The sequence below is a fragment of the Callospermophilus lateralis genome, chromosome 16 (assembly GCF_048772815.1).
Source record: "Callospermophilus lateralis isolate mCalLat2 chromosome 16, mCalLat2.hap1, whole genome shotgun sequence".
Taxonomy (NCBI): Eukaryota; Metazoa; Chordata; class Mammalia; order Rodentia; family Sciuridae; genus Callospermophilus; species Callospermophilus lateralis.
The window spans coordinates 59,502,995-59,523,512 of NC_135320.1; the positions used below are offsets into that span (position 1 = coordinate 59,502,995).

General features: G+C 32.0%; 1 protein-coding gene across 37 annotated transcripts in view; it reads left to right on the top strand.

Annotated features, from left to right (window-relative positions):
• Rims2 (regulating synaptic membrane exocytosis 2) overlaps positions 1-20,518 on the top strand; it is a 551,056-nt gene that overhangs the window by 466,404 nt on the left and 64,134 nt on the right. For 15 of the 37 annotated variants that reach the window (XM_076836166.2, XM_076836171.2, XM_076836162.2 and 12 more), the window contains one exon: positions 16,376-16,617. The exons of the other annotated variants lie outside the window; for them this stretch is intronic. In XM_076836166.2, coding sequence (XP_076692281.2) covers positions 16,376-16,617 — 242 coding nt within the window. The remainder of the gene's footprint in view (positions 1-16,375; positions 16,618-20,518) is intronic. 37 annotated transcript variants of the gene reach the window in all.

Here is a 20,518-nt window from a genome sequence, read left to right on the forward strand (position 1 = left end):
AAGAGTGATCTGAATGTTGTTTCCCAAACATAAAAGGAAGAGTTACTATCTTTTTACATGTGATGTAGTTGTACTCTGTAAGTTTTAGCCAGTGATTCTTAAAATGTTATTGCTGAATCTGTAGCAGCAGTATTGCTTTAAAAATCTGTTAGAAATATGAATTTTCAGGCACAAAACAGATCTTATGAACCAAAAACTCTGAGAATGGGTCTGAGTAATCTCTATGTTGTAACAAGCCCTCCATGTGATTGTGGTACAAGCTAAAGTTTAACAACCACTGCTCTAAGCAAAGGGGAATTTGGATTCTTCTTGTCCTGTTGGTAAATTATTAACTACATGAGTTCTCGTGTCACATTGCTGGATTTAGATTACAGCTTCATGATTGAGTAGCAGTGAGAGTGAGATCTAGGGCAAACTTCATAACCTTTCTCCTTTTACATTCCTCATCTGTTGTTAGAATAGTTCCTACTTCATAAGGTTGTTCTTAGGGGTATTTCAAGTGGAGTATAGTATTTGTGAAGGTCCTATGTTGGAAAGGAGCTTGACATTTTACAAAAAGTTTTAAAAGGCCAATGAGGCTGAGGAGTAGTTTACAAGACAAATGGCTTGAGAATAAGCTGAAAGGAAAAGGCAATGGCCAGATCTGCAAAGGCTTCAAGAAGAAGATGGAATCTGAGTTCTTGAGAAGTAATTGCTATGTGCAAGGAGGAGAAACACTTTTGCTATAGGGAAAAGAAAGAGGATAGGTTTAATTAGTAATTAAGTTTATAGACTAGTATTTGGAAGACTAGGAACTTTGATTCTGATAAGTTTTCTCAAGTATGAGGAGAAGATATAAAAGAATTTTAGCAGCAGAGTGACATAACCTGCTTATATTTTAGAAAAATCATGCTGGCTGCTATGCAGAGAATGGGTTAGAGTTGGAACATAAGCAGTCAGGATATTAATGCAGTGGAGTAGATAAAAGTGACAATCACTTGAATGGTAAAAGTCAGGATGGAGTGAAATGGAAAAATATAAAATATATTTTTGGTGTAGAATCTACAAAACTGAATGATGGATCAGGTGTGGAGATGAAGAAAGGAGAGAAACTAAGGGTACCTCTTGAATTTTCATCTTCATCAGTGAATAATACTCTTTACTGATATAGAGAATACTGAAGGAGGAATTAGTTTGAGAGAAAAGATTAAATTCAGTTTTGAATATGTCAAGTATGTGATATCCTGTGTGACATATGAGTTCTAATTATGAGTAGATAACTTCCAACAGTTCTGCAGATTAGAAAAGAAGCTCAATATGCTAACTTAAAATACATATATATGCATTAATTATGATAATTATGTTATGAAGGTATGGAAGTTTCTTCCAGTAACTTCTATTTTCTCTATGAAATATAAGGAAAAGTTGTCTGGTAAGAGGAAAGCAAAAGATGGGAGATACTAATATTAGAGGCATTGTCTGCCCGGTGATATATGTTCAACAGCTGTCATATCCTGACCCGTGGAAAGGTAGCATAATCATTTGTTCATAAATAGGGACTTGTATGAACTACTAAATGAGGGTTTAACTATCTCTTACTTCTAATCATAAAACTGACCTCCCCATGAAGAGGTGGGCATAAAATAATAAGATCAAAAGACCCCATGGAGCTTCAGTTTACTAGTCTATGTGATTTATATATTAGCTTTTACTAGAGACTAGTGCAGTGAGTGAGGAGAGCATGAATGGAATAACTTGAGACTGGTGATAATGAGTTGTATTAGAACCAAGCACCCTTCTGAATTCTTTTTTTTTTTTTTTAACAATGCTTAAAAATTGAGATGTATTCACAGGGAGATATACCTGGTAGGATTCATCAAAGAGTTAGCCAGCTGGATGCCATATGAGGAGGGAGTTGAGGATATTTGCAAAAGAGTAATTAAATATGACAAGCTAGGGGCTGGGTTGTGGCTCAGTGGTAGAGTGCTCGCCTAGCATGCATGAAGCACTGGGTTCGATCCTTAGCACCACATAAAATATAAAATAAAGATATTGTGTCCACCTAAAACTAAAAAAATATATATTTTTTAAAATGACAGGCTACAGATGGTTAAGTATAAATGAGGGAGGGTTGGTAATTTGTGAAAAAGTGAATTAAAGTTCTCTTAATATTTAAGAATAAAGATAGTTGATTAAATATGCCATAAGGAAAGTAAATAGAAGACCTTTGGAACAATCTTCTGGATAAGATAGTGTTATTATTATCCCCATTGTCATAATATAGCATCTGTGAGACACAATGACTACTCTGATTATTCCATTATAACATGAGTACTGCAGCTATGAATTTGAGTTTCCAAATTAAATTCAATTAGCTTTCCAGTAGGTAACTACTCTTTATACTAGATATACATATCATACTATTCTTTGTGTCCAGATTACAATGGTGTCTTTTTTGGGGGAGGACCTGTTCATTGACAATCTTATGTCTCTGATCTCACCAAGCATTTTTATCTAATTTGAAATAACATCTAGCTAAAAGCCATACTATAGCACCTAAATTCTCTTTCTTTCAAGGTAAAAAGGGGTGTGGAAAAGTCTGAATTTGTGAGTGTTTTCTGGGGAATGATCTATAGAATAAAGAAAACTTACAATTTTAGTAATTTTTGCCAATAAAACTAAAGAATAAATTGATTCACCTATCTTATGTATAGCATTTCATTTAGTGCCAAAACAATACATCTTTTTTGTTCAGTGCCAGCTGCTGTACCTGACATTTTACAGATGATGAATGTCTACTAATTGAATTATTTATGTATGCGTTATCAATCATCTATGTAAAAAGAGAATTTTATGAATATTTTTAATGAATCTCATTTTTTCAAGTATACAATCACCAAGGGTATGGTGATTGTCTGTCTATTCAAAGTCTGAGGGACCATTTCTTTGAGACCACAAAATGTCTCTGGTAATATAAAATAGCTGCTTTCTCAAATAAATCTAGCAAGTCTAAGATTTTATTCTCAGTGAAGGCTCAATGTGCCCATATAATTGCAAATATACTTAGTAGAGTTTACATATCTCGACCATGTTCTAGACATTGTGCTAAGAGTTGTATATATGTTGTTTTATTTAATCTTTGTTGCAATCTTGTTAGAGTTACATTTGTTTTTAAAGATTATTTAACTCACTTATTTGACAAATATTTCCTGAAAACTTACCATGTGGCAGGCATTATTTTAAAACCTATGATTTGGCAGTGAACAAAAAAGGGAAAGTCCTTGCCCCATGTGACTTATATTCAGATGTATAATAAATAGATATTGTACAATCAATAGCAGAAAAAAATATAATAAATAGGTGATATACTTAGAGTATCACATTTTTCTTGATATTCTTACTGAATATGTTGCTTTGTTCATTTGTTTGCTTAATGAGCCACAGATACAATATTTAATACTTCATATTTATGTTAGAAATTATGGATAATTATTGAAAGCACACTTCAACTCCAGAAAACAATTCTGGCAGTGTTATTTGGTTTACTGCATGGCTTTATTGTGCTATTTCTTTTTCTCTTTGTCTTATAATAGTAACGATAGAAAAACTCCAAATATCATGCTCTAGCATGAAAAAATGGTTCATCTAACTTCTGTGAGTCAGCTACAATCCCAGTAGACTTTCTAATCTTGAAAGACTAGCATTATACCAGCTGAGACCTTATTTTAGAGCACAAATTCACAATATCCACAGAGTAGATTGATTTGGAATATGAGTTAAAAAAATGTTTTACATTTCTAATACACTAAAAGACCTTTTTAAAGGTGGCTCCAAGGAGGGTTTAATACATATGACCAAGGTTATCTTGTCAAAAGTAATGCTGTCATTATAATCAACTTTCTGTTCATGGGTGATTGCCCATGAAACTTATACTTGGAAAATTATGACCAGACATTCTGTACACACAGAAAAACAAGCTTAGCAAACAGTCTAAATTAAATCAGATATTTATTTCCATGTTCTTAAATGAAAGAATAATGTTTTATTTAGGGTTGGATAAAGAGCTAATCTTGAGAATTTTAGCACATAGAAATTATTCAAAGACAAATCACTAGCATTTGTCCAATGAGTCAAGAAAAGTAATATTTTAACCCAAAATAAGAATTACCTGTCATAAAAATAATCATTTCAATTTCTACATGGGATGTATGAATTCAAATCTAAATATCTAAATCTTATCCTAGACGCTATACTATACTTCACAAAGCAATTTACACTTTTAAACGTCCCTGAGTGTTTTGCCTCATGTGCTCCTCTAATTTATTATTTTTTTTCCAAATTTATGAACTAGGACTATATACCTTGTCCTTGATAAGACATGGTCATTTTATACATGTACATATATGTATACACACATGTGCACATTCTTTAGATGTAATTTCTTTAATGCATACTAAACTTGAATTGAGAAATATGAAAAATCCTCACTTCAAGCTTTCTGGTTTAGAGATTTTAAAAAATATACAATCATTGTCCTATCAGTGTATGTTTCCCCTTCTTGGTTTTCTGGTGTTCCTTTTTTATGATCCCAGAGCCCTCATTTTCCTCCAAGCAAGCACAGTACCTAAGAGGAGTTACTGTCTTTGAAAGCACAATATGAGCCTTTCCTTCACTAACACTTCCAAATCCCTTATACCTGGATCTCCTGAGCCCTACTAGCTGATAAATAGGATAGAAGGTAATAATGTCTTTTTGTTTCCCTGACAAGAAAACCTTTTCTATAGCAATTTTGCAAAGCTCACTCTATGGCATATCTAACTTAGACCACCAATTACTGGCATCTGAGGGAGCAGTGTGAATTATTTCTGGTTCCCTACAAATAATTTTACCTGACTATAACAGAAGCTGAGAAACATTGAAAGGCAAAAAAAACATTTCTTTTTGCTTGATTATTATCAGGCAAATATAAAGAAGACATAAGACAGCTTCCAGAAAATCATCTTTGATTCCAAATATAAATATATAAAGTATGGATAGTGTATGTCTAATTTTGGGAAATGATAAAAATTGAGGGTTTTTGTTTGTTTGTTTTATTAAATTCCCACGGGACTTTAGAGAGTCTAGTAGATATTTCCATTGAGTTTGAAAGATTGATTTACAGTAAGTACGGGATTTTAGATAAAAAATAATCAGATTTCATCCAGTCTTAAATTATGTTTTTGTTTTCTGAAATGACACAATATGATTATATAAAGAAGAGATTTTTTTAAAAATTGAATTTGATTTGTAATCAATTTTTAAGGAAAATCAGAATCTATACTATTTATTAAACTATGACACTAACCTATTTTGTACTTTATTGCTTGAGGCATTATGAATATTCTTAATATAGTATTTAAACATTTCCCTACATTTCAAACACAACATTTAGTATTTTATGTTGATAAAATTTACAGCCCAAGAATATTTTCAAATTAAGGTTTTAGGTTTCAGTATTACTTTTAGAGACATGATATGAATTTTTATTTAGTGTAATAATTTTAATATGGTAGATATTCATCATTTATTAACCTAAAAACTGGATTCACTGTTTATAGAATTAGGTGATCAGCAAGAATAAATCAAAGCTTTCTTTTTTATATTCACAAAATCTTAACTATTAGTAATCTTTTGATAGCACAAATAGTAAACAGTTAAATTGATGCTTGAAGTTGTAGACTGGTGAGTGTACTTCTGATAATTTGTCATGACCTTTTTATGTTATTGAAATACTCTATTCTCTTTTGATTAAGCCAAAAAAATGCAGTGAAAATGAGAGGGAAGTCTACACTGCTCAAAATATGTATAGAAATAATTAGTTTTAGTTGAAAAGCATAGATTGAATAATGGGAAAATATAAGGAGAGTATATATTATATTACTGGACCAGAATTATAGATTTACTCTGGGAACTTGTGAAGAGAAAGAAGATGCTATTTATTAAATGTCTTCTACTTAGGAAAATGATAGGGAAAATAGATAAAGTTGAATTAAGAAGAAGGAAAATTTTAAGAAATTAATTCTTTAAAAATAGATCAATGGAGAAATTATAATCATACCAAGAAGTTCAAATGAATGTAATAATGATCTCTAACTCATTTGCTAAGTTGGGAAAATGAGGCCCAATGAGTAAAAAAAAAAAAAAAAAAAAAAAAAAACTCTTTTGGTAAAACGGTAACAATGTAGCTTTGATCAGAATTTGTGATGATATGACATTTTTATTAAATAAATATATAGGTGAGTTCCTCCCCTCCTTGGATAAAATCCCTCATAACATAAAAGTTTAATGTCCTAAATCAAGGATCAGGCCCATCTCCTTCTTTTATATAATCCATGAGCTGAGATATTTTTTGTTTCTTTACATTTTTAAATGGTTGGAACCAATAAAAATAACCATGCTATTTCATGGTTTATGCAAGTTATGTAAGATTTAAATTTCAGGATACTTGATGTATACAAGTAAGCAATTTCCATTTGTGTATATGTTACCTATGGCTGCTTACACAATGCAGTAGCAGAAATGAGTAGTTGTGATACAGTCCACATGGCCCTCAAAGCCTAAAATATTTCCTGATTGTCTAACTTTGTTCTACACGAATGAATTAATGAATCAAATTCCTCAGAATTAAATGAACTTATATATATAAAGCGCTTAGGCTAGTCCCTATCATATGTTAAGTACATATCTTTTAAAATATCATTAACATTACATTATGATGAGGCACTTTGGTGTGTCTAATAAAATTATTTGATTTATTAATTCTTTAAAAGCAACAATTAAAGAACTTATGATTTACATAAAACAAGGAGATTTGAGTATTTTTCCTCTTTCAATGTCAAGGATATATATATATATATATAAAATCAATCCTAGCATAAGAAGTATTTGAATATTTTATAAAGTAATTATATATTCTTCAGAATTAAATACTGAGGAAGAATTAAATTAAACTGACAGCAAAATCTCTTTGAATTGACCAATTTGATAGCATGTGTAGCCTAAAGAGGGTGAAGGGAAAAAAATATGAGCTTAATGTGATATTCAGGAAAACATTTTCCTTTAACAGTGACTTAACCAAAAAAATGAAGAAGAAAAAAAAGTTTACAGCACAGTTTTTGCATTGTACCCACCCAAAAATAAATTATTGAAAATAAAAGGTCATATTTTTTAGACTGACTTGAATTCTTAAAGTCATCTATTTTGCATCTCAAAGTAACTTTTTGTTTCCATTTTTAACTTTCTTTTATATTTTTTCTTCAAGTTTTTTCAGTTTTGCCTAAAAATAAGTAAAGCAATAGTAATCTTTATTTTAGCAACTGTTCTCTATATTTTGATACCATCCTATATGTACCAGCTCATTCTTTCTTTTTAACATTCAGTCTTTCCTCAAGTTATCCACCATCAAATTCTTTGATCCACATTCCATAATATTTTTTGGTTAAATCCTTGGTAATTGATTTATATCTCTAGTTCCGTAGCTATTTTCTTCAAGCTCCATCTTCTAAATTTCCCAGTTGATATCCCCCTTTTAAATACACTTGCTAATTAACCTCTTAGCATCTTTTGAATACCCCAACTTTCATGAACCTCATTCTCCTTTTGTCTTTACAATTTAACCATATTCTATTTTTATTACTTCTGAGAACATACCTCTCTTTCCTCAGTCACTCTTCTTTTTAACCTTCAAATGCAAATATTCCTTGAGCTGTCTTCTCAAATTTTTTTTCATTTCTCATTCTTTACACTCCTGGCTTGCCTACTTTAGCCATCCTTTTAACTTCATCTACCCTTTCCTGTTCAAATATTTATTGACTTCCATATTTTTTTAAGCTCTGACTATTCCCCTGACCAAGCTTAAGTGCAGTTTCTTTCAGAATTCTTCATCAGGAAATTCCATTGTTTGCAGTGTTTATTATGCCCCAAACCAACACTCTTAGGCACATGCTTTGCTCTCAGAGGGCCTCAGTTTCCTCTTCTATAAAAACAGTCATAACAATTATATGAGTTAATATAAAGCACTTAATATCTGATATAAGCAATTATTAAGTTGAGATATTTTAAAATCTTATTCTTAGATTCAGATACTAGGCTACATAGATAATTCCTTCCAAATAACTTTAATCTTTGCTTTCTATTAGTAATATCAGTACACCAGCCTTAATTTATCTTTATGATTATTGCTATGGATAAGTAGATGATTTTTCTATAGTCACTCTGTTCTATTCCAATCCATCTTTGTTAGTACAGGCTATACTGTGCTACGATAATAAGCAACCCTGAATTCTTGGTCATCAACCAACAAAAGCTCACTGAGGCAATATTCGTAGTGCAGGTTGGTGAGGACACTCTGCCCATTACAGTCACTTAGGGGCTTATCAGGTGGAAGGCCTTCCACAATCCCACTAGTAGGGTACAGTAATAGTTGGAGTTGAACATCACCAATTAAATACTTAAATTCAATAGAGTGAGGAAGTGTAATCCTGCCAGGTACTTGCAAGGAAATCAAAATAATGTGAACAACATAATAAATATCCCATCATTTTGTATGTAATTTTTCTTATTGATGATTTTGTTATTTTTCTGGATCTATTAGCTTTAGTGACTCTTTTTATCTACAAACTCACACATAATAATGTAGGTCCAATTGATTTTCTGAACTGGTCTGTACTACTCTTAGCCTATATCACCTTAAAATTTGGCCAAACTCCACTACTCATCTTAAAATCATGGCATGTGCTTTTTTACCTCTACATTTTTATTTATAATATTATATTCCCTTTACAGGTTTTTTTTTTTTTTTTTTTTTTTTTTTTTGCTCTTCTTGTCACTGTTTTTACCCATCATTCAAGACCCAGGTTCCTGATTTTCTCATTTTCAATAGTCTCTCTCTATTGAAATCTTTTGAGACCATGTTTTGTGTCTCTTGTTCTCTGATACATAGTACTTTTAAAAAATTAATTTGTGTAGCATTTTTACTTTTATTTGCCTTCTTATGCTCTGACTTAAATAATGACCATGTCTCATTCATTATTTTATTCACCTCAGGGCCAGATCTACCATAAGACTAAGTGGAGCCTTTGCACAAGTTAGAGAAAGGTGTCCCTCTGGGTAGATTATTAGAAACAGACACTTACTTTAAAAAGACCACTTAGAGAAAGTCCTCTCTTTATGAAGAACAAAGTATATTCTTTCTTCCCTTCAGTTTCAGCTCTCTTAGGTAGGAACAAGGAGCACAGGCACCCTTTCAACCCTCCTTGCTCCCTTGGGACCAAGCATTAAGTACATGCAAAGGAGGTGTTTGCAAGGAATCAGTTAATTAGTGTCAAGATGTTTACTATAGTTAAAATTAGCTGAGTTCAGAAATATTTGAAGGCCTGAAAATTCAAGGGAAAAAAAGTAAAAAAGAAATTAGGTCATGTCTCTCAGGATAATACAGAAGTAGCTAAAATCAGAGGAGAGATCCTTGTAAGATACATGTTACAATGAAAACATCTAAAATCACAATTCTTGTATAATTTTATCATAGCAGCAAATAAAAGCAATTGACACTTATTATTGAAATATGTATATGAAGTTTTTGCATTTAGATCCTTTTTTATGAAAAACAGAATTCAGCTAGAGAGAGACCAGGGAAATACAACTAAAAAAAATAAGAAGCATTGAGCAATTGTCATATGAGGGTAGATAAAAATAAATGATTAGAAACCATAAGCACTGTGTAGTAAACAGAAACACATAGTTCTGATGTACAAAGTTATAAATTTAGAGTTTTTCCTAATGGCAACTTTCATCAAACTCACAGAGTGGGTCTGTTATTCAATAATTTTATGGGAGAATTTATAAATTCAAGCAATAATAAAGGATTAACGTATAGATAGGCTGAACAGTTTAAGTAAATTTTTGAATGCTCAATTAGTAAAGGAACATTCCTAATTCTTTTAATGATTTAGTCTTTATAAATTTGTCCCTTTCCAAGAAAGTAAGTCATGAACTCTCCAAAATTCCCCTTTGGTGTGTTGTTTAGAGATAAAGCAATAGGCTGGATTCCAGGTCTGTTGACATAATAACCCATGCAATCTATGTTCTCAGTCTTAGGACAGCTCTGATGTGCATCTTAATGGGCAGATTAATAACAGTAAAACTTGCAGAACATTATTTTATTCTAACACATCCAGGTCTTATTGTCTCTCTGAGTTCATTTTTTACTATAGAATGGTTTTATACATTTCCTCTAACTTATTCCTGCCTCATGGTATTTTACACTTCTTTTCTTCTAAAACTTAGAATATTATTGCTCTACATTACTTGGTTTTGTCATTGAGGACTCAGCTCAGTCCTCTTTGGAGAAGCCTTCCTGACCACCCTCTTTAATGTTGTCCTTCCCCTAAACTTTACAGGTCCTGTTTCTCATTTTATTATAATTTTATTAAGCTCACTTATCACTATCTGAAATGATCATTTGTTGATTTGTTTATTATCTTTCTCGATGACAATCTGAATGAGGGCTCCATGAACACAAGGGTATTCTATCTGCCACAAAGTAGGTACAAAATAAATGTCTTTTTTGAAAAAAAAAATATTTATTTTTTAGTTGTAGTTGGACATAATACCTTTATTTCATTTTTTTATTTTTATGTGGTGCTGAGGATCGAACCCAGGGCCTCGTATGTGCTTGGGTGAGCGCTCTACCGCTGAGCCACAACCCCAGCCCAAAATAAATGTCTTTTAAATGAATGTTGAAGTCCTGAGAATAATGACAAAGGGAAGCAAACTCAATCTAAAAATAATTCCTTTTTTAAGGATTTTCTAAAAATCTCTAATGTATTGGAATTTTAGGTATTAGCAAACTGTTGGAGAAGGAATTTTGGAATTACAGACCTCCCAGATGCTCTTTAAACTCTTCTAAGTAAACAGTGACCTATTCCATGACCACTGGGGCACTGCTTCCTGCAATGACACCCAACACTTAAGACCCTTAAATATAGCAAGTTAGATATTTTTGACCAAAAGTATTAACAAAGCTAAGTATTGCTCCCTACTTCTGGACATTAATTTCGTGCTCTCAGCATACACATATATTCTCCAATCCATTTGCAGGCTATGGTAATACATGATAGCATATTAGTAACACACATTTATATATAGTGCCTGCAGAAAAGTTAAAAATCTTAAACTTCAAATTTCTATCATCTCCATAAATCAAAGACTGACTTAGAAAAACTCAGCTTTTCCCTACTTTTCAGAGAGAAAAATTTTCTTCAATTTTTGACCTAATTAGGGTTTCTTGACATTAGAGTTGGTGTTTGAAATTTCAGGTATAAACCCAAACCAAGTTCTCATGGAGTCATATTTGAATTTTACAACTCTTGTCAGTAAATTAATCAACAAATTATATGGTATTATTTTTGCATCCCCATATTTGTGATAATAGATGCTCAATAAACATTTGTTAAATGTTAAATTTGATTATTACTTTACTAGCCTAAAATTGCAGATACTTAATAAAGCTTGTTAGATGGTAAATGAGGATAATAATTACAAATTTCACATTTTTGGAAAGAATAGTATTTAATACAGAGAAGCTTATTAATAAGGGAACTTTAGACAGGAGTAGAATTCTTGGTCTTGTTCTTTCCCTGCATGGAAGATGCCAGAACTCAAGAAACCATCTGTCCAATGACTGCCAACAAGTGCAGTCAAGAATGAATTCTAGTCTTAGTAGGTTAGCTCCTGGCACCGCCTCCAGGGATACAACAGTATCCAGGAAGGAAAAGGAAGGAAAATAAGCTTTTCAGGGTACCATGTTTGGGAACTCAGCCAAGCCTCCTAGATTTGTTCCTATTCTGTCATTATTGCTATTGTCTTCTTACTTCTGAGCTCTACAAGACCTCTCCAGCATCTTTTCCTGACCCACAATATTATAGGTGCATTCCTAGAATTAACTGTCTACTCCCTCTTTATTTTTTTTTTCTGTTCTCATGGGGCAGTTCTCATACTCCATCGTATAAGGTGCTGGGCCCCCTTATGTTGTTACCCACCAAATTCTGAATTATTCCAGTCTGTAATTCCTTATGTTCTTTTCCTAACCTCTTTCCCAGTTCCCAAGATAATGAAATATTTGTTTTGGTATGACAACATATTTTATTCCCATTGTCTTACCATCTCAGAATTTTAAGAACCAAACCACTTAATTCTATTCATTCGAATCCATCAATTAATACTTTTGGCCTGAAAAGCTAAAAACTTTATTCAATCACATGTTATTCTAGTTACCACCTATTAAGCTATTTATGTCTTTGAAGAATATTTACATATATTTCACTTCCCTTTTAGCTGTTCATTACTTTTCTTCTACTGATTGACAATACTAGTTTTTGCCTTTTTAAAAATTTTTTCTCAAAATATGATTTTTTTTCAAGAACTGTAATTTTGTCGTACTGTTCATCATTTGCATTGGTAATTTTACATATCTTACTTTTATATTACAAAATGTATGAGGGATTTATTATTTTTCTAAAGTCAAAAAATTTAAAAACCATGCATAAAACAATATTTAGAAATGTAGAAGCATTGTCTCTTTCTGGAACTGAGCATCGTATATCAGTAATACTACAACACAATATTTTTATGCAGTAATCTGTTAGGATTAGCCATAATGTATCTTACAACACATTATTATTGTGTAGCAATCTATTAGAGAGCCACAGTGTATCTTTAGCCTATGGAATGAACTTCATGGTTTGAATAATTTAATTCATGTAATAAAAAAAGTGATGTTGGTCTTTGCTTATTTTTTTCATTTGTTTCTCTTAGTTTAATTTCTTATTTGCCAAACCTTTTTATGTTTATTCTGGAAAAACCAAAATAGAAAAAGAAATGAACATTTTTTAAAAATATACCTAGAAAATAGTCAAACTAATTGTATCACAATGGTTACATTTTATATTTTTCACCTATACCCATTCTGAACATATAATATTATTTTTCTCCATGTTCTCTTTTTCCCTTCGTGTGCAGGGAATTGATGCATCATGTCCTGAATCCAGGTTTACCCAACTATTTAGTTTAGCAAGAAGTGTTTCTTTATTTCTGGTTTAGTGAATTTTGGTTTCTATTTATGCCTCTGGAAAGCCTCCAGAGTTTAAAATTGCCTGTGTCCCCTAGTAGTAAGGGGAATCCATATTTGGTATGTAGGCTAGCCAAAACTAAACTACAGATATCTGCTTTCCCTCTCTCATTATGAATATCTTTTTATGTCAATAAATGCTTTTTATATCTGCATTTTCTAAAGTGCATTCTACTTTATGTGCTTTTAATTTTTATTTTATTTTATTAGTGCATTATGACCATACATAATAGTGGAAATCATAGTGACATGTTTGTACACAACAATTTGATTAATCTCATTCCCCATCCCCCTGATTATCATCCTCTGTTCTATTGGTTTTCTTTCTAATCCACTCTGTTTTTGTTTCATTTTGTTTACTTCTTTTTGTCTCTAGGTTCCATATATGAGGAGAAAACATGCCACACTTGACTTGACATTCTATTTTATTGATGATCATAATTTATTTAAACCCCTCTACACTTGGACATTTATGGGTTTCCCCCTTGTTTAAATTTCTTGTTTTGTTTTTGCATGGTAATCAATTGTGCAATAAATATCATTGTAGCTAAATCTAAACACACAGCTAAGTTTTCCCTTATGACAAAATCTAAAAGTAGAATTGCTAAGTTAAAATTCAGACATTTAAAAAAGTTTTGATACATATTGTCAAGTTTTACTTCAAAAACTTATCACTGAGAGCTCCACCAGTGGTACTGAAATTTAGCATTTTACAAGACCCCTACCAATCCTCTTTCAGAATGAAACTGTGCTTTCCTAACCTTATTGAACATTCCCAAAAGTTGCCCATATTTATAAATTCTTTACTACAAAGTATTACACAAATTAAGAGTCCCAAAACTAAAATTTTGGTTAGTAGCTTTGCTGGCTTGCAACACTTTCTGCTTGTAGTTTTAGATGCTATCTAGTAAGGAAAGAAAAGGAAACCAGTAGTGATTTCCTAGACTCAATCTCTCCCCTAAGAACTCCTCACTCGATAATAACAGTTCATAAACTCACGCTTTGTGATGTTTCCAGGAGATGAAAAGTAGATTCATTGTACAAAACCTCTAATAACCCCCTTAGTAATAGTGCACAATAAAAGTTGTTGGGTTGTAGAGAAGTGCACATCTATAAAACCAAATTGTTATTAAAATGTTTATCTATAAGTCATTTATCAATTTCAGTTAGCATTTTTCTTATTTGATTTTCCTTAAGTTCTGTATACTTTTATATCAAACCATGAAAATTACAATGCAAAAATCATTAGTACAATAAGGAGTTTATCTTTGGCCTCTTTATAAGTAACAGGTTGGGGATTCTTTAGAAAAGTATGTTTTTGATGAAAATTGGTATAAAACTGGAGCACTAGGTTAATCTGACTAAACCTTAGTCTCAATTAAACTTTGACACTTCCATACTATTTCATGCCTTTTTTAATGGCAGCATACTATGAAAATCATACATTGCATCTTTGTATTTGCTGCCCCAAATCCATGGAATAAGAGATATTTGGGGAACAAGGAATTTCATCATTAAAGGAGACCTTAAAGATGTTGCAGTTCTATATGTTTAATGGGTGCTGAAGGGATGATGATGGCCATAATACTGAGAAGAAAGAACAAAATTTTTGTAGCTCTTATTATGTACCTGCATAGTGCCTTGCTTATATTTTCTCACTTATTGAATGAGGAAACTAAGTCCCAGAAAGGAGAAACAATTTCCCCCAAGATCACATGGTTAGTTAATAAAACCAAAGATCAAATCTAGCTCCTGACTCTCAGTGCCGCCTCCTGTCCACTATGTAGTGCAGGCCATGTTAAAACCACTTTAGAAATTTAATCTCCAAAGTTTTAAAATTTATAGTTATTAGTATTATTCCTGCTTATTCTATTAAATATTTATATCATAAATGTTGAAGGGATTTAGCCTTATTTTATCAATTGTCCACAGGCCCTGATAATAATCTCCATTTATTGACTTTTATTTCAGACATGCTGTTTTTTAAAACAAAAAGAAAAAATAAAATATTCCCATTTTAGAAATGAGGAACCTAGGGCTTAAAGTGGAATAAATAATTCATCTAAAGTAAGTTAGTTAAGTAGCTTTAAAGCTCAGACTAATAGATCTTGTCTATTTACCTCCAAAATTCTATTTTACTCTGTTGCTGTTTCATTAAAGAACAACAACAAAAATCAAACAAGCTTGAAATTTATTAATTGATGCATTATAGAAACACACTCTTCTTTTCTTTTGCACTCTTTCTGCCTATGTATGCCTTATTTTGGGAGGTGGTGGGGAACTGGAGATTGATCCCAGAGGTACATAACCACTAAGCCATCCCAAGTCCTTTATTTTTTATTTCAATCCAGGTCTTGCTAAGTTGCTTAGGGTCTTGCTGAATTGCTGGGTCTGGCCCTGAAATTGTGATCCTCCTTCCTCAGCCTCCTGAGTTGTTGGGATTACAGGCATATGCCATCATATCTGGCTGCCTAATTTCTCAAAACTAATATGAGTGAAAGTATAGTACATGATACTGTATTTAAAAAAAAATTGTGATGGATCTTCCCCACCTTTAAAAGACTGGTTATAGCCTTTAAATTTTTTTTTTCTGATAGACCAAGATATTGAATTAAGAATAAGAGTTCAATTAAAACAAATTAAAAAAATGAAAAAAAAGGAATAAGAGTTCAACTCAGTAGATCAGTTTTCTAATTCTTGTGCTTTAAATACTTTATGTGTTAAACACTCCTGTTATCAGAATAAAATTAAAGCAGAGACTATGACTACTGAGTCAAATATTGATGATGAGTTTTCCTATTCCTTCAAAACAGACCACTTCTTTCACATACTTACGAAGTATTTATGAAGCCAGCTAGATAATCTGCTTCCAGATTCACTTCCCATCTCCAACCCTTTCCTACCACACCCCAGGAATTGTGAGAAAAATCCAGAGACCTTTCTTTCATTACTCCCATTTGCAGTATTAGTCTTGCAGTAGATCATCAAACAAGCTCACATGCTAATCCTAATCCTAATGCTAAATCCTAAGTCTGATTTTGCATAGTTGCTTTATGGGTCCTGAATAGTAAATCACATTGAAAAGCAAGGTATTGAAAAAATTTAAAATCCTAAAATTATGTTCCATAGATGATAAAATTTAATTAAATTCCAGATGTTTCATCTAAAATGCCTCTTCTGTCTTTTCCCTTTTACTCTTGTCCTCACTTTTAATGATCCATCGGCTGACAGTGTCTTTACATCCAAAATGCAAAGCAGACAAATGGGCATATCAGGGAAGAACATGACCAAAAGCACCAGCATCAGTGGAGACATGTGCTCACTGGAGAAGAATGATGGCAGCCAGTCTGACACAGCAGTGGGCGCGTTGGGCACCAGTGGCAAGAAGCGACGCTCTAGCATTGGGGCCAAAATGGTAGCTATTGTTGGTCTCTCTCGGAAAAGTCGCAGTGCTTCTCAACTCAGCCAAACGGGTAGGAATTTTTATGTTACTTTTGACTTATTATTTGAGTTGTCATTAAATATATTTTTTCTCTTACTCATTTTATTGCAGTACTGTGAGGATGATGACATGTTCCAGGAGGAAAGGACATTTAAAACTAGTAAACATTTCTGAAAACATAACCATGATTTTTTTTGCAGTGATCAATAAACTTGCTTCCAAGTGAAGCTTGGCCACTGTTCTTGGAATGTGTGTCTTTCCTCCTCAGGGAGGAGTTAAGCTGTGGTACCCCCAGAGCCTACTGATGATCCTCTGTATGATATTCTGATCTCAGGGATATTTGCTTTCCTTTAGGTTCCTCAAGTTGGAACTAGCCAAATTAATTTTCATTCCCAGCAAGTTGCCATGAAGATGATGCCTCGTAATTTGTGTGAATAATACAGTTCTTTTAGTGCTGACAAACTAACTTCCTTTACAGTTTGTAAGCAACATTTACCAGTAGTATCAATTTTCTCACAGCAGTTTTTATTTCCCTGTTTAAACTTCAAGCGGCAGTATTCTCCAGCAGCAGAGGAGGGGGGGATTTTCTGCTGACAGTGAAGATATTCAAAGCTTTGCTGCTTTGAAATTCAGCTTCTAAATCACATCTGCAAAAATAAATTATATGCAACACTCCTACTCAGAAAAGCCACTGTTAGCAATTAAGAAATTTGTGAGTCAAAGCAATGTCTTTTTTCAAATGGGTGTTGATAATTAAACATTAAATCCCTGGTATCTTGAAAATAATAGTGTATCTTCTACTTAACAAACAAAAGCATGTAATATGGTGTTTCTTTTATAGCAAAATAAATTATAGGCTACTGGATTAAATCTAATTTATGTTTGAATACTAGTGTTTTTGTACACAAAAATAAGTAGAAAGTCTATACCACAAAATAATTTATGGTTACATTAATTCTTAGACTCAGCTAATCTTGGTTTTACAAACTGTAATGGTGATTCTGAAAACTATATAGAAATACTATATTGAAATATTTATTTGATGGTATTCCTTATGTTCTGGTTATAACTTGCTAATGTTTAATGTGATTTTGTTATGGTAATTTTTCATTTGGTGTTTTAAAATGTTATTTCTCATTTTAACATAGAAATAGAAGTTTCATTTTTGGACAGTGGACATATAGATCACATTTATATGATTTTTAATCTGCTAATATTTATACATAATTCACTATACTGTGCTAATATGACACCTGTTCTTTTGAAATTGAGGAGTGTTTTTATACTTCTCTAGTGGTTAGAACTGTATTGCATTTTCCTCTTTAAAATTTGTCAACGTCTTTATATCTAATACTTTATTTTAGTGCAGACAAACTCACTTCCTTTACAGTTTGAAAGTAGCATTTACCTTGAAAAAGCAAAGTCTATGAAATTTAAAAAATAGGAACCTAAAATGGACATTATTAGGATTATAAATTATGGGAGAGGAAGGGATGGAGAAAAGTTGATCTATAAGTGCTAACTTACAGTTACATAGGAACAAGAAGTTCTGGTGTGCTATTAAACAGTAGGATGACTACAGATAACCATAATGTCCTATACATTCAAAAATATATTTGAAAGGGTTTTTACAGTTTTCACCATAAAGAAATGGTACATGTTGGGAGCTGGGGTTGTGGCTCAGTGGTAGAGCGCTTGCCTAGCACATTTGAGGCCCTAGGTTCAATTCTCAGCACTGCATATAAATAAATAAATAAATAAAGGTCTGTCAACAATTAAAAATATATTTTAAAAAAAGAAATGATACATGTCTGAAGAGAGATGTGTTTAACTCAACTCAAACATTACACAATGCATACATGTATTGAAACATTACATGATATCCCATTTATATGTACAAGTTTTATGTTTAATGTATTAGTTCAAAATATATTTAATTTAATTTTTTATATTTAAAACTACAAGTTAGAGAGATGTGGCATTAGACCAGCTATTTAATTCCATTTGTTAGTTTTTAAATAAATATTGAGCACTTACTTTGTTCCAGACACATCAAGAATAAAGATAAGATAGCAATTAAGAAATTCGTGAGTCAAAGCAATGTCTTTTTTCAAATGGGTGTTGATAATTAAACATTAAATCATTTATAAGCAAAGTTACATACAATCTAATAGGAGACAGTGATATGTCAGTGATAAAATATAATTACAAAGAAGGTGCCTTGGATGCTCAGACACAGGCCAATTGATCCAACCTAGAATTCCTGGATATGGTACCCAATCAGAGTAATCATCTCAGTGACTATAGTGACTATTAACTAGATAAAAGACAATTAGAAAGATCTTCCAAATAAATGCCTTAATAATCAAGGTGTAAATATATACATGGATAAGTGGTTATGTGTAATTTTAACATAAAATATTGAGTGGCTAGAGATGAGGCTGATCAGGAACCAGATCAATTGAGAGTCCACAGGTCATATTTATAGGTGATAGACATTTTGAAAGTTTTCAATAAAGGACTGATATTATCATATTTGTAGTTTGTAGGCCAGTTTACTATTTATTTTGGTAAAAATATTTGGCATTTGTCATATCAGGGAGAATCCTGGAGAAAACAGATAATTTTCTTCTTAGAAATTATATTCTAGTGGGACTACAATAAAGACGCAAATTTAAGTTCACATCTGGTAAAGAACATTTTAGAATGATTAGCAAAGCAGTATAGCAATTCAAATAAGATGTAAGATCCTGAACTAAGTCGGTTGTACTAAAAATGGAGATGTGGATGATGGATTCAGGATTTTTTTTCATTAGAGATGAATTTAGTCATAAAAAAACTGTTATCTTGAGACTGGGAAGATAGTTAAGTGATAAGGACTTTGCATAGTATGCACAAGGTCTTGGATCCAGTCTCCATCAGTGGAAAAAAAAAAAAGTCTTACTTTTTTTCAGTTTCTATGTAACATATCACATAGGAAAAAACACAACCAGGTAAAATTTACAAATCATTGAAAAACCATTTATAATTAACCATTTATAATATAGAATATATTGGAAAACTAAAATCAGTCAATATTTTTAAAGAGCACAATTAGTAGTCACCCAACTTAGTGACTGGTTGTATATGAGGAGAAAACAGATGTCTCCCATGTTTCTTGCACGACTGGGTAGATGGTAGTGCCATTAATGGATATTGAAAGAATAAGAGAAAGATTAAGTTGATAAAAAGGAAGAGAGACTAATTTGATTCAGAGAACCAGGAGATAAACATGAGACTTACAAAGTTAGGATGATCACTTAAAACCATGAATATGGCTGAAATTGTCTAAGAATAATACCACAGATGAAAAATCATTAGATTAAGACAAGACCCTATGAAATACTGGCATTTTTGAGCTGGGTATAGGAAGAGGATCCTAGGAAGGACCCCAAAAAGTATGAATAGAAAGAAAAGAGAGAAACTGTGTGTGAGAGGATAGTGTCAGAGAAGCTGAGAATGTCAAAGAATTGAAGAAGAGAACGGCCAATATTTCTCAATGACCAGTTTCATGTCTGCACAGCTTTCACATATCCCGTGTATATTTCTTTGTTAGTATTTTTATTAGAGAATTATGGATCTTTTGATCATACACTGAGATTCTGTGTAACAACCTCATTCGGTTTGCATGACTGAGTTGTTACAGGTTTTTATCTTTAAAAATATTGATGTTGGCAGAATTAAGAAATGTAATCTAGTTCTTTGCTCTACAGCTCCTTCCCTTATATTGCAATACAAAATAAGTCCCTTTGTTGTTGACTTCATTATTATTCAGTGATATCATACTGGTTAAAATTTTAATTTTTCTTAAAATTTGCAGTGATTCCTATGTACTCAACTAATAGCTTTGACTAATTAACAATAGAATTCAGATTATCTCTCATTTTTAAATA